The sequence below is a fragment of the Nyctereutes procyonoides genome, unplaced genomic scaffold (assembly GCF_905146905.1).
Source record: "Nyctereutes procyonoides isolate TBG_1078 unplaced genomic scaffold, NYPRO_anot_genome, whole genome shotgun sequence".
NCBI classification, from domain to species: Eukaryota; Metazoa; Chordata; class Mammalia; order Carnivora; family Canidae; genus Nyctereutes; species Nyctereutes procyonoides.
In genome coordinates this window covers 44,765,455-44,779,673 of record NW_026575042.1, presented here as the reverse complement: position 1 = coordinate 44,779,673, position 14,219 = coordinate 44,765,455, and the positions used below count along the sequence as shown (strand labels likewise).

Here is a 14,219-nt window from a genome sequence, read left to right as displayed (position 1 = left end):
TTCTCTTTCTTTCTTTCTTTCTTTCTTTCTTTCTTTCTTTCTTTCTTTCTTTCTTTCTTTCTTTTTTTTGCTGACCTTGTTGGACGGCTAATACTGTTTCTGGGAAATAAGAGAAACAAGCGGCTCATTGTTGGCAGGAGCTAAGAGAGACACAAGAAGGGCAAGAGACGTGTCTGCAGCCCTTTTTTCCTCTTCTTTGTATCGTGACTGAGTCAAGGCTGGACTGTGGTGGGTTTTTCTTCCTACCTCGGTAGACATGTGTTTTCCATCAGACAGAGCTGCGTGACACCTGACATTGGCCAGTTCACATGAGTTAAGCCATGTATGGCCCATAAACAGAGAGGAAAAGACCCACAGCTGCACTCAGACACTCTTGACGCTGAAATATTTTTGAAGCTTGGTGTGGCTGGGTCTGCACATATGTCAGAAACGATTTACACCTGTATGTTTTGGCTTCGTCCGGTTGCATATCATTACTTTCTGAAAGCCGCTGTGGCCAGAAGGTCTAGTATTGCCTGATGCCAGCCCCTCTTCTTGTTTAAACCTTCCTGAATTAGGAAATGTAGTTTTTAAAAAGTTACCTGATTTGCCTTTTTTTTTTTTTTTTAAGACTGAAGAAGAAAGCCCCATACCATTTTCTGTAAAACCAGATTACACAAATGGGGTCATCCTAACCTGTGATTCATGGCGATTTCATCATTTTGTAATAATAAATAAGTTAATTACACTAGTCTGCATCGGGCTTTTTCATGAAATAGGGAAAAGGAAACACATCCTTGCCACTGAATTTAACTCTGGGCAGCGATTGATGATCAATGCAACTGATGCCCTCTGTGACACTCTAGTATATCCTCTGGGCTTCCTACGATTGTCACAGAATGTGCCTGTGATTTGTGCTGAGTCATTTATCCTTCCAAGGATCGTTTCTAAAATGAGTGAATTGGCTGCAGTCATTGGTTTTAAATTGTGTCCCAAGGTCCCATGCCAGGATTTTAGGGTGATGTGAAGAGGAGCTAAGCTTAGTTAGTAACCAGACTCCGAAAGTGGTGTGTGTTCAGGTTTTTAAAATTTGTTTAATATTTTCATACAAGAGTTGAGAAATGCCTGTAAGAAAAGCAGAGTGAAAGCAAGACCAGGGGTGCCTGGGTGGCTCAGGTTGTGATCCTGGGTCCTGGGATTGAGTCCTGCATTGGGCTCCCTCCAGGGAGCCTGCTTCTCCCTCTGCCTATGTCTCTGCCTCTCTCACTGTGTCTCTCATAAATAAATAAAATCTTAAGAGAGAAAAAGAAGAAAGACCAGAGGATTTAGAGAAGACGGTCCAAGGGACTGCCATTTAAGTGCTCCTTTACCCACTGGCACCAGCTCAGGCTCTAAGCTTGCTTTGAACTGAACCCCTGCGTATGAGGATTGCCTCTGCTTCCTGCCATACATGGACTCTAGGGAAGGATCCTACTGCTAAGGAAAGATTTGAGAACCCTGGTCTCTTTCAGCCTGAACCTCTATGGTAGTGTTACAAAGTAGGGTGAATGCATGACCCCACCTGTAATGAGCACTGTGGGGAAATTGAGTTTGTAAACTACTAATAATAAAAGAGAGCAAAATGAAATGGATGTTGAGCAGAGAGCTATGTTCTAGAAGTTAAGAGAAAATAGTCATAAAAACCGAGTATTCATTAAATTTTCACTTGTAAGATTATGGGAATGATGGTTACTATAAGTTTCTGACCCATAAAGCCTGAAACTGAGCATAGTATTTAGTGTCTGTGCATCAGAGGCAGATCTGAAGTGCACTAAATAATTTTTGTTCTGTGTTTGTAAAGGAAATCCATATCATTGGGGTTGGTTCCGAGGGGTAGGGGGTCACTTGGCTCCTTCTCAGCTCTTTTATATAAAGAGCACAAATCCAGCTCTCAGGAAGACAAGAATTAGTTCAAATCACAGAAAAGAATAGTTCGGTGTTTCTTTTATTTTTTTAAAGATTTTATTTATTTATTTGAGAAGGAGAGAGAAAACATGAGGGGGAGGAGAGACAGAGGGAGGGAGAAACAGACTCCCCCCGAGAAAGCAGCCCTTCTTGGGGCTCGATTTCAGGACCCTGAGATCAGGACCTGAGCCAAAGGCAGACACTTAACCAACCGAGCCACCCAGGCAGCCCCAGTTCAGAATTTGTTAAAAGAGCTTCTCTTCAGCATGTATGGCCCCAACCAAGACTCCAACAGGAGAGATTTCCTGACATTCAGACTTAACCAAGTGCATGCTTAGGAGTGACGCAGTGCAATGTCATAAATAGTGCTCGACCTCCCTAAAAAGTTACAGAGTAAGTGGAGGAGGAATATTTCCTGTCTGATTATTAGGTAATGTGGGTACAAAAGGACAGTCAGCTAGTTGTAATCCATGGAGGACAGACACACTGAGAGCTAGTCTGGGCTGCCGGACTGTGGTTCTAAATTTCGAATGGCTCCTTCATACTGACATTGGTTCTCTTTGTAAGGGGATACGTTAGGATGGAGGCAGGAAACTTGGTGGTGGTGGTGAGGGGTTTCTGCTGCCAGGGGCTGTGACAGTCACAGGCCTAGGGTGACCAACCACCCCATCTGCTTGGGACTCTTCCATCTAGACTTTACTCTGATATCCCGTGTTCCAAGAAACCCCTCAATCTCTGTCAGACCAGGACAGCTGGTTGCCCTTTTAGCATTTGCAGAGTGGGGATGGAAAAATGAAATGATGGCTGAGCTTTGATTTTTTTTTTTAAGATTTTATTTATTTACTTGACACAGAGAGCGCACAAGCAAGGAGAGTGGTAGAGGGAGAAGCAGGCTCCCTGCTGATATGGGACTTGATCCCAGGACCCTGGGATCATGACCTGAGCCAAAGGCAGACCTTTGAGCCACTCAGGCACCCCAAGCTTTCAGTTCTAACAGTCATGACTCGGGAGCCCTTGTGCTCCCCTCTTATAGGCTACTTGGGTTTCGGGAAGGTGTTTCTCATGCAATCTATATAAGCTTATTAGCCCAGACATCAAATTGAGGAAGTTTTTTCCTAGATTCCAAATCAAGTGTATTACCCAAGGTGTGTATTGGCATGTTGCATATTCACCTGTTTTGTGAAAACTGCAACCAGGAATTCAAAGTAAGTCAGTCTCTTTGAAGCTTTCCCCACTCTCAAAGGATGATGTTGGAAGGATTCTTTGGAACATTTAATGTGATTTTATCACAGAAGCAAGTTAAAAAAAAAACACACACCCTAAAAGATAGGTTATTTTGAATATATGGAAGTAAGGTTAATGTAACAAGGTTTTACTCACCATCTGTGAAAACTGACATAAAAGTTAAACTATGGTGATGCCTGGGTAGCTCAGTAGTTGAGTGTCTGCCTTGGGCTCAGGACGTGATCTTGGGGTCCTGGGATCGAGTCCCGCATCAGGCTCCGCACAGGGAGCCTGCTTCTCCCTCTGCCCGTGTCTCTGCCTCTCTCTCGTTAAACTAACTTTGAAGCTTTCCTGTTAAATCAGCACTTGCTTATGGAGAAGGTAAAGCAGATACTCTGGCAGGCTTTTCTAACCCTTGCCTTCCCTTGTGTTTTGTTTCTCTCCATTTTTACATTCCTTTGTATCTTGAACAGCAGTAGGTAACTCTAGGCAAGTCAGACTACTATGTTCACTCTTCAGCAGGCTGCTGTGTTCCTTTCTCTGGCTCCACGTCCTCCTACACATCTGCATAGTTGATTGTAAAGAGCTTAGCGCATAGTAAGAGCTTAATAAATAGTAATTCGTGGGGATCCCTGGGTGGCGCAGCGGTTTGGCGCCTGCCTTTGGCCCAGGGCGCGATCCTGGAGACCCGGGATCGAATCCCACATCAGGCTCCTGGTGCATGGAGCCTGCTTCTCCCTCTGCCTGTGTCTCTGCCTCTCTCTCTGTGTGTGACTATCATAAATAAATAAAAATTTTAAAAAATCTAAAAATAAATAAATAAATAAATAAATAAATAAATAAATAGTAATTCATCTTCGATTCAGTTCAAATTCAGTACTGCCAAGACATCTGCTAAGTTGCAGTGGACCAGCATTTCCCAGTGTTCCTCCTCAGGAGAACACTCGTCTTCCAAGTCTGAGAAGTGCTGCATTTTCTATCTCCTCCTTGGAAAGTCTCACTGTCTGTTAGAGCCTTAAAGGCTCTGAGGAATCCTGCAATAAAATAGATTCTTTTCACTTTGGTTAGCCCAACATTTCCCAATCTTATTTGACCATGGGACACCTCTGGAAGCAGCTACCATTATATTTTTATTCTATCCCAGTATGTATTTGCTCCCATGGAACACACTAGAGACCATGTTTTTTGGGAATATCTATCCATTTTTTAATATAGCCTATAAAAACGTGTCCATTTATATGTACCCTATAAAAATGATAGTATAGAAGATAGAGTGTCCTGCACAGTTCGTGGTATTTATTGAAGATATGGTTACTACACAAACACATACACACAGAGGGTTTATTTGTTTTGTTTTGTTTTAACAATTTCAGATTTACAGAAAAATTGAGAAGATGGAGTTCCTATATGCACTCTTACTCAATTTCCCGTATTATTAACATCTTATATTAGTGTGCTACCTTTGTTATAATTGATGAAACAATATCGATATAGGGATTTCTTTCATTTTTACGTACTGTCTTTTTCTGTTCTGGAGTCCCATAGAGAATACCTCATTACCTTTCCTTGTCATGTCTCCTTAAATTGGTCTTGGCCATGACAGCTTCCTAGACTCCTTGTTTTGATGATCTTGATCGTTTTGAGGAGTACTGCTTAGAGATTTTGAGGATTCCCCCCTGTTGGAATTTGTCTGATGTTTTTCTCTGATTAGACTTGGGATGATGGGTCTTTGGGAGGAAGTGCTGTTTTTGTCACATCTTATCAAAGGTTATGCTATCGCTACAACTTACCATTGTTGAGGTTGACCTTGATCATCTTGCTGACACACAGGAGTTCTTCCCTCTAAAGTGACTGTTCCCCCCTCCCATTCAGGACTGTACTCTCTGGGAGGAGGTCACTATACACAACCCGCTGTTAAGGAGTGAGAGTTTTGCTCCCCCTCCTTGAGGACAGTGTATCTACATTAAATTACTTCAAATTCTTCCATTCAGGAGATTTGTCTCTTCTCCCTCTATTTATTGATGTATTCAGCCTTTTGTTTATATGAATGTGAACCCATGGATATTATATTTTTATGCAACGAATGAACCATAGACAGCAACATGTGACACTTTTCCATTATTGATAGACAGAAGCAGTGTTGGGGAGTGGGTGCCGGGGGTGGGGTGGTGGAAAAAGTCATGGAGTGCTTGGAGAGGCCTTCTTGCTCACTTAAATGGAATTGTGCCTCTGACATGTTGACAGAACCGTGCATTTTTAAAGGTTCAACTTTAAGTGCCAGGTATAGTGATCTCTCAGCTGAGAAGTGTGTCCCAAGGAGAAAGGAGGCTGGGAATGAGATGAGAGATGCATACCAGCCACAGACATTCCTCTTTTTCCTCCCCAGACACACATGTGAATTGAGAAGGATTTGAAGGGAATAAAGTAATTTCTGTGTCTTTCTAGGGCTTTGGTGTGGCGTCTAGCCATCGGCAAGCTGGTTGTTCTTTCCATAACCTGCTCAGAGCCAGCTCCATCCAGGCCTAGGTTCATAGCTGAACCTAACCCCTTAAGATTTTGTTTCCTTGTGGTTGTGTGTGAGGGTGTACACATGTGCATTTGTGTGTTGCTGTGTGTCTTTGCGTGTGTGTGTGTGTGTAACTGAGCCTATTTTAAAAATGTGGGAAGCAAGCCCAGGACACAAGAATAGCAAGTCACCGAACCTCTCTGAGGCCAAAAAGACGTTTGTCAAACATTCCAGGAGGCGTACTGGGCAGCCTCTGATTCACTGGCCTCCCTCATCGTCTGCAGCTCCTGGCTTGGAGAAGCTGCCAAAGCACTTTATGAGCTGTTGCTCCCCATTCCCTTGTGCTGCAAAAGGCAAAAGTTCAAGAGTGAAGCCTTTACCTTTTTTCTTTCTTTAGTCTTTTCTTTTCTTTTTTTTTACATGTTTGTTAGCAAACAACAACATGTTTTTTTTTTTTTTTTTTTTTTTTACATGTTTGTAGCAAATGACATGTGGGCTTAGAACCGAGTTCAGGGACCTTCCTGGCCTGGCCTGAGCCTACTCTTGGGCCTTTGTAGAAGTGACCAAGTGTGTTTGCTGGAGCAGTCCAGAGGGTGCACCAGTGTATGTTGCTCGGGGTAGCATTAACTAAAGGGTCGTATCCAACAGGGATGGTCACCCCCACCCCCGGCCACACCTCATTCCTGTGTTGACTGTTTATTTCACCAAGGACACGGTCATTGAATCAAACGGGTGTCCGGATCTCAGATGCTGTGGAGTTTGTTTGACTCTGTGTTTTCTTTTATACTGAATAATAGCAATGAAATATTTCTGGCCACATAGCTGCAGAGCATGGTTATATTGATTTCCAGAAAAAGAAGAGAAAGCCAATTATTGAAAGGGGAAAAAAAAGAAAAGGAGATGAAAACAATGAAAAAGATAAATGTGGCTTTAAATTTAAGTTCTGACTCTCTTGGAAGGAAAAAAAAGACGTGTCTGCTTTAGTTTTGGTACATTCCTGCTTCAATGGAGAAATCTTCTGTTTGGGTTATTCCTTTCTGTGGGGACTGGCAAAAATCTAGAGCTGATGAGGTCTTTAGCCTTTTTGAGGCATTTAATGGCAACCTACTCTTAACTGGTTTGGCCTCAGAGACTGCATTTGTGAAACTCTGACTTTTTTTTTTTTTTTCCCTTAGCTGAACTATTGTTCTCTCCCTAAAATGTCCTGGCATATTATCCCAAGTTGTGTTATATGTGTTGCAGATTTACATGTTTTACCTTCCTGTGCTCTCCTGAGATATGTGTTGCAGATTTACATGTTTTACCTTCCTGTGCTCTCCTGAGGACCTCCTCTCTATTTCTCAGTCTTGGACCTTCTCTGCTCCCATTTTCTCTGAGTAGCTGACAAAAGCAGTGGCTTTAAAGAACCTCAACTATCAGTAACATGAGCCATAAGCTCCGAGAAGGTTCAATAATAGTTTGAAATCAAATGACTAGAGGGAGCAGAGTGGCGGGTTGAGTCACGGGCACCTCAGTGGACCTGGGACACCTGGCTTCTAGGCCCCTGACCATTTTATGACCATGACCAAATTCACTTTTCCTTTGGGTATTGATTTTTGTCATTTCTGCAAGGAGGAGTTGTACCAGGACGGCTCTCAGTTTGGATGATCTTGATTACATTCTTTTTTTTTTTTTTAAGATTTTATTTATTTATTCATGAGAGACACACACACACACACAGAGAGAGGCAGAGACACAGGCAGAGGGAGAAGCAGGCTCCATGCAGGGAGCCCGGTGTGGGACTCGATCCCAGATCTCCGGGATCGCATCCTGGGCTGAAGGTGGCACCGAACCGCTGAGCCACCTGGGCTGCCCTCTTGATTACATTCTTAAGCTATATTTGTTGCTTAGCAGATAATTCTGGGGTCGCCTCCTTTCAGTCCATCAAGAAAATAATTGAGTTTAAAAAAATAATTGAGTTTGATGCATGCATGACCACGTTTTTATGTGTTTTTTTTTTACTTCTGTATCTTTATGTTTTAGATAAGTAATAAATGCACATAGGAAAACTTCCAATGGTACAGAAGAAAAAAAGGAAGATCTCCTCCCATCCCTGACCTGTTTTTCCTCTCCAGAGGAACCCACTGTTACCAGTCTCTCATGTATCCTCCTTGGGAGATTCGCTGTATACGTATATATGTCCTCCCTTTCTAACTACTACAGGCAATGGCATGCTCGTGTATATAATCCCATCCCTTGGGTTTTTTTTCCTCTCTGAACTGTGTTTCCTAGAGATTGTTCTATTTACATACCTACAGAGCTCCCTCATTCTCGGGAACAGTCATATAGAATTTCTGAACAGATGGATCATAACTTCTCACTGGTGGGCTGAATGTCTTAGTCTTTTGCTATCGTACACAATACCGTGGTGAATCTTCTCAGACCAAAGTTCTGTCGGCGGGTGTGCTTTATTTTGAAAGCAAAACCATTGTCCAAGTTCCATTCTTTTCTAGTCTCTTTACTTAATAGCTGGAGATGTTTCAGTCTGCACGATTGATTCAAAATTAAGTGGGGGAAAGCAACGTCTCCCTCATTCCTCCCTGTCGGTGTCTGTGTGAGGCCTGGTGTTTGGAAGACTAGCAAGGGTGTGGCTTCAGAAGAGCTCCTCTACAAGCCTCCAGCTCCCCCAGATAAGGAGGCAGACACTAATAAACTCGAGCAGTATTTGGTGGTTGAGCGGAGTTGACGCACAGAGTCCAGTTGCAGGTTTTGTACCCTGACAGGGCAATCTCCCCAAGTCACTGAAGATAGTCTTGTTCCATGTTTGTGTCACATCATTAAGTTCCCAGAACCGAGGCAGTTTTTACAATTAATAACCTCTGTGCTGCCAACAAACAACTAACTTTTTAAAGCTTTTTCCGGGACGCCTGGGTGGCTTAGTGGTTGAGCATCTGCCTTCGGCTCAGGGTGTGGTCCCGGGGTCCTGGGGTCCTGGGATCGAGTTCTACGTCCGGTTCCCTGCATGGAGCCTGCTTCTCCCTCTGCCTATGCCTCTGTGTCTCTCATGAATAAATACATAAATAAATAATCTTTCAAGCTTCTTTTTCCTAGTCTGGGGATTTCTGATATTGAAAATATTTCAATTTACAGCAATTTACAGACTCGTTTTCTAGACACAATTGGGCATCTTTTTTTGTCTATAGTAGTTACGTCAGAAAAAAAAATAAGAGCATGCTTTTTCAGAAGTTCAGAAATGTCTATCCCTGGAAATAATCATTCTTCTTCCATGTTGGCTTCCTTTTGGGCTGAAAGAGGGCTTGATTCATGAAGACTTTGTCTTGACTTTGTCTTACCTTTCATCTGTATTTAAGAGCACTCCCCCCCCCCTCCCCGCCCCAGTGATCACAGTGTGTGTACAATCCCTGACTTCCTACCCAGGCCTTCCAATAGAGGTTGTAAAATGATCTGACCATTTCTAGAAGGCCATGTGATCAACAAAACGCTCATCTCAGTAATTCTGCACCCACGGGGGCTGTGCTTTTTTTTGGTTCTCAAACCGAGAACATATAAGGAATTGCCAACTTGTCTCATTCATTCGTCTCATCATTTAGTGAGCCTCCCTGTGTGCCAGGAATGGTGCCAGAAGGCGAGGGTTCTGCAGAAAGGAAATCCTAGGCTGGTTAGGCGCTGGTTAGCCAAAACGTGCCCAACTATTCTTACCTCCCCTTCAGGAGCAGACAGTTGTCTATCCAGACCTTCCTTGAACCCTTCTTCCTGTTTGTAAGATGAGCAGCTCTGGGCCCAAGGCCCTGTTTTGATGACCTACTGTTTAATTGGTAAGCTTCTTGCTACTGCAGGCAGACCGTTCAGAGGGTTGCTCTCCTTTCAGCAGCTGTCTCTGTGCCTCAGCGGACGGCGTGACAGAGGGCGGCCGAGGACAGTTGGGAGAGCGGGTGGACCGGACGTCAGGAGGCCTCCTCTTGGGCTTTGGTTCTACCTGGCGCTCACCGGAGCACAACCCTTTACCGCCCTCGGGTTTCAGTCTCTCTCCCATAAAATAAAGGGATGGGCTGGATCATTCCTAAGAATCCTGACAAAACCTAACATTCTGGCCTTCCGCAGCTCCACATGTAAATTCACCTCATTTCTTCACACATTCCTTCCAAGAGCCTGTTAATTCCTGTGAGGGCAGGAGCTATTTATCCAACTCCAAACCCAGTGCCTGGCACACAGGAAATGCAGTCAAGATTTGAGTGAGTTATAAATAAATTTTTTTTAAAAAGAATGTTTTTGCCCTACCTCTACCCCCATCCAGAGGAAGTTCCTGCTATGGAATTAGTCGTTCCTTAAGGAAACCAATTTGTCCACAGAAAGTCCTCTGTGTTGGTGCTGTCTTTCGAGTGTGTGTGTGTGTGTGTGTGTGTGTGTGTGTGTGTGTGTGTGTGAGAGAGAGAGAGAGAGAGAAGGGCCTCTATATATGTTTAATGTGTATAATAAATACACACTAAATGAACATGTTACATCTATGCATATGTTACATAAAGTAGCATAAAGCTGCATATTATATATTACGTAAGGTAACTTTAAAATTTATTTTAAAATTCACTTAAGAAAATTTAATTATAAAACCTGTTTCTACAATATAAGAAATAGTGAAAGGGACTCTAAGGGAAAGGAGGGAAACTGAGTGGGGACAAATTAGAGAGGAAGACAAATGATGAGAGACTCCTGACTCTGGGAAACAAAGGGTTGCAGAAAGGGGAAGGAAGATGAGGGGATGGGGTGACTGGGTGACAGGCACTGAGGAGGGCATTTGACGTGTGAGCACTAGGTAGGTGTTCTACTATATGTTGGCAAATTGAATTTAAATGTAAAAAAGAAATGCAAAAACCTGTTTCCACACGATGTCCATGTCTTCCCAATGAAAGGTCTAAAATATTTAACTTTTAGACTTTAAATAAATGATGCTAATAGTTTTCTTTTTAAAGACAGTGTTACCAAATACAGCAAAAATTGAGTTTTTCCTTAGAAATGGAGTATACAAGACTATATATTGTTTTGGGCCCTGGCGTAAGAGCAAATAGACAGAAAGGCATGGTTTTCCTAATTATAGGATATTGCCAAGGCAGAAGTTAAGCAAATTTGACTGGTAAACGGTTTTAAGAAAAACTAGCACTTTTTTTTTTTTTTAAGATGTGGGGTTTTTTTTGTGCCTGGGGATACCAATTATAGAATTTATTAAAGGATTTTAAAATGCTTTCCTCAAGTGAAGCAGTACTGCATGCTAAAATTTAAGATGTTAGAAATGCAGATAACTAGAAAATCCTTAAGACATCTAAAACACTTCTAGAATGCCTTTATCCAATCACAAATGTGATTATCATTTTTTTAAAGATCCATTTATTTATTTGAGAGGGAGAGTGTTAAGTGGATTCCATGCTGAGCGTGGAGCCCCATGCAGGGCTTGATCCCAAGACCCTGAGATCACAACCTCAGCTGAAACCAAGAGTCCAGTGCGTAACGGACTGCACTGTGATTATCATTTTTTAAAGATTTTATTTATTTGAGAGAGGGAGCATGTGTGCAAGAGCAGGGGGAAGGGCAGAAGAGAAAAGGAGAAACAGACTCCCGCTAAGCGGAGAGCTCCACGGAGGACTAGATCCTAGGACCCTGAGATCGGGATCTGAACCAAGGCAGACGCTTAACCGACTGAGCCACACAGGTGCCTCTATGATTATCATTTTCATGTAATTTCTTTCGCACTAATTTTTCCCTTTGCAAAAATTAAAACATTTCTTTTTCTCAATAAGATATTTGTTTCTGAGCTTAGCTCATGCTTCTTTGGGGTCCCCTTTTGTAAGAAAGCATCAGTGGGTCCTCCTGTGTAGGGGCCTGGTCTAGATGCTGTGTTTTATATCTTGCTTGTCTCACTCATCACCATAGATATTATCGTCCACCGCTGTATATCTGTAAGGTCATGCCCTCCTTAGCTCTGCTGTAAACATGCAGGTTGTCTAGAAGGTGCACACACACCCACGTGTCCTGCTGAAATTACATCCTATGTTGTGGTAACCTTTTGTGGAATTTATTTTTGACCACTATGTTCTTAAAGGCTTAAAATGTGCTCTAGACACAGGGAAGGTGTGAAGTAATTTTTAACAGGGCACAAAATGCCAAGACTAGATGAGTCAGGAATGGGGCCAGTACCTGAGTCTCCACGAATTGAATTAAGGTAATAATGACTTAAACAGTAATGATTAACAGGAAAGTACTTTGGAAGGAATCTCAGGAATCTATATGCCAAAGCACAGAGCATTCTGATGGTCTCTTTTTGATAAGGTATTGTAGGACCTGTTCATTAATCCCCTTATGTTCTTCCCTCCTATAGTGATGAATCACCAGCACCAGCAGCAAATGGCACCCACTAACCTGAGCCAGCAGAACCACCCTACCCAGAACCCACCAGCAGGGCTCATGAGCATGCCCAATGCTCTGACCACTCAACAGCAGCAGCAGCAGAAGCTCCGGCTTCAGAGGATCCAGATGGAGAGAGAGCGGATCAGAATGCGTCAAGAGGAGCTCATGAGGCAGGTATGGCCTTCTGTGGTACCTGCTGGAGGCTCCATGATCTTGGGTGCCAAGGCTAGAGGGTAGGTAGCTGCTGGCCATTGGGGCAAATCTTTGTCTAGAAGCATTCAAGGCCCAGAGCCTACTCCAGACCATATGAGTTAAGAATCCGGTTTTTTCTCCCAACATCTACCTGCATTTGTCTTCAGAGCCAAACGTATGTGTATGAGGACTAGCTATGTTAGCATGCTGCCTTTGGGTTCTACTGCTGATCTCTATAAGGAGAGGAATACTGTGTTCCAATTAACTATTGCTGTGTAATATATTATCCCAAGACACAGTGGCTTAAAACAGTTTTGTGGGTCAGGAATTTGGGCAGGGCTCAGCTGGCCTGTTCTTCTGCTCTACGTGGTGTTGATGAAGGCCAATTTAGTAGCATTCACCTGGTGGCTGGGTTGGTCTGGAGGGTCCAAGATGGCTTTATTCAGGTGTGTGGCATCATGATTAAGGATTACTGGAAGACTGGACCCAGTTGGAACTAAAACCTAGAGTATCTATATATGGCACCTCTAGCTAGCATGCAGTCTCACTAGTGTGTATAGCAGCTTGGTTTTCCCAGAGAGAATGTTCCAAGAAACAAGACGTAGAATCTGCCAGTGTCTTAGGATCTGGTTCTGGAAAGTGTCACAGAATCACTTCTTCCATATGCTCTTAATCAAAGAAATCACAGATTTGCCCTAGATTAAAGCAGATAGCAGAAGAGATGTCCGTCCCATGGACACAATGACAAAGGATTTGCAACCATCTTTGGTCTGCCACAGAACATGAAAAAGATTGAGGGAGAAGGAGAAAGGAAAAATGTTTGCATACAGGCTCTGATAAAGTGGGTATTGATCAGGCATCTTTTGCCATACTCCATTCATTCATTCATTCATTCATTCATCACTTAGTCAGTGGACGGAATGTTGGTGGGTGTCCTCTGTGGGTCAGGGTGGATGCAGCACTTCAAAAAATGAATACAACAGAATCCCTGAAGGAACCCACAGTTTTCTGCCTCCCTCAGTGGCTCCATCTGTGCAAGAACAGGATATTTCTTCTGTGTTGCTAAACTAATGGAGCCTGTGTTTTTAGATCTCATAAATTTTGCTGACTACATTTTAGGGAGGAAAGCCTCAGTTTATTGTTCTAATTCTTGAGACTTTGCTTTATCACTCACATGAAGCAAGAAACATGAGTGTCCTCCTTTCACTAGTTTAAGGGAAATAAGTAGTTTTAACCATTCCAGAGAGCTTTCTTGTAAGAGCCCAGGAGTGTCACAGTAAACTTTGCTTCTTTCCTTTTAGTTATATCTGATCCTTTCAAAAATATACATTGACTTCTATAAATGAATATTGTATTTCTCATCAAGTTCTAGGATGTAAAGTATCTATATAATGTGAGGTCTTAAAGACGTGGCGATTTAAAATAAGTCCTTAGACATAGCCTTTGACGAGAGAAATGAATATAAATTGTGCTTTGTTGTTCAGTGGAACTATCCTCTGAATTTGAGGAATACAGCTTTATAACATTAACTACAGTTGTGCCTTTTTCCCTGAGGATTTATGTCTGAATGTTTATGGTTATTTCAGGGTAACAGTTGTTCATGCTGTTTTTAGATATACAGTATCATGTTTCCTAACAGGAAACAATTGTATTATTATTTTTTTGTCTTAGGATAATAATTCCATTTGGAATATTTTTTTCTGTTTCATAATATAGAATAAATTAAACAGTATTAATGGTAGCATTTATAACTTTCTTTTAGTTTTATATGTAAATGAGCCTTTCATGCATTTTTCCCCCCTTTGCACAAGGCTGTGGAGGTTTCTGCAAAGAATGATTTATTTCTCAGTTTGTGCCACTTTCTGTGTTTCTTTCTCTTGCCCCACCTCCTCCTTTCCCACGGAAAGTATTTCTGCAGAGGGGTGGGGAAAAGTGCCCCAAATTGTTTCCTTTATTCCAACCATAGGTGCCTTTGAAC

General features: G+C 42.5%; 1 protein-coding gene across 2 annotated transcripts in view; it reads left to right on the top strand.

Annotated features, from left to right (window-relative positions):
* WWTR1 (WW domain containing transcription regulator 1) overlaps positions 1–14,219 on the top strand; it is a 132,599-nt gene that overhangs the window by 95,183 nt on the left and 23,197 nt on the right. For both annotated transcript variants that reach the window (XM_055321116.1, XM_055321117.1), the window contains one exon: positions 12,021–12,223. In XM_055321116.1, coding sequence (XP_055177091.1) covers positions 12,021–12,223 — 203 coding nt within the window. The remainder of the gene's footprint in view (positions 1–12,020; positions 12,224–14,219) is intronic.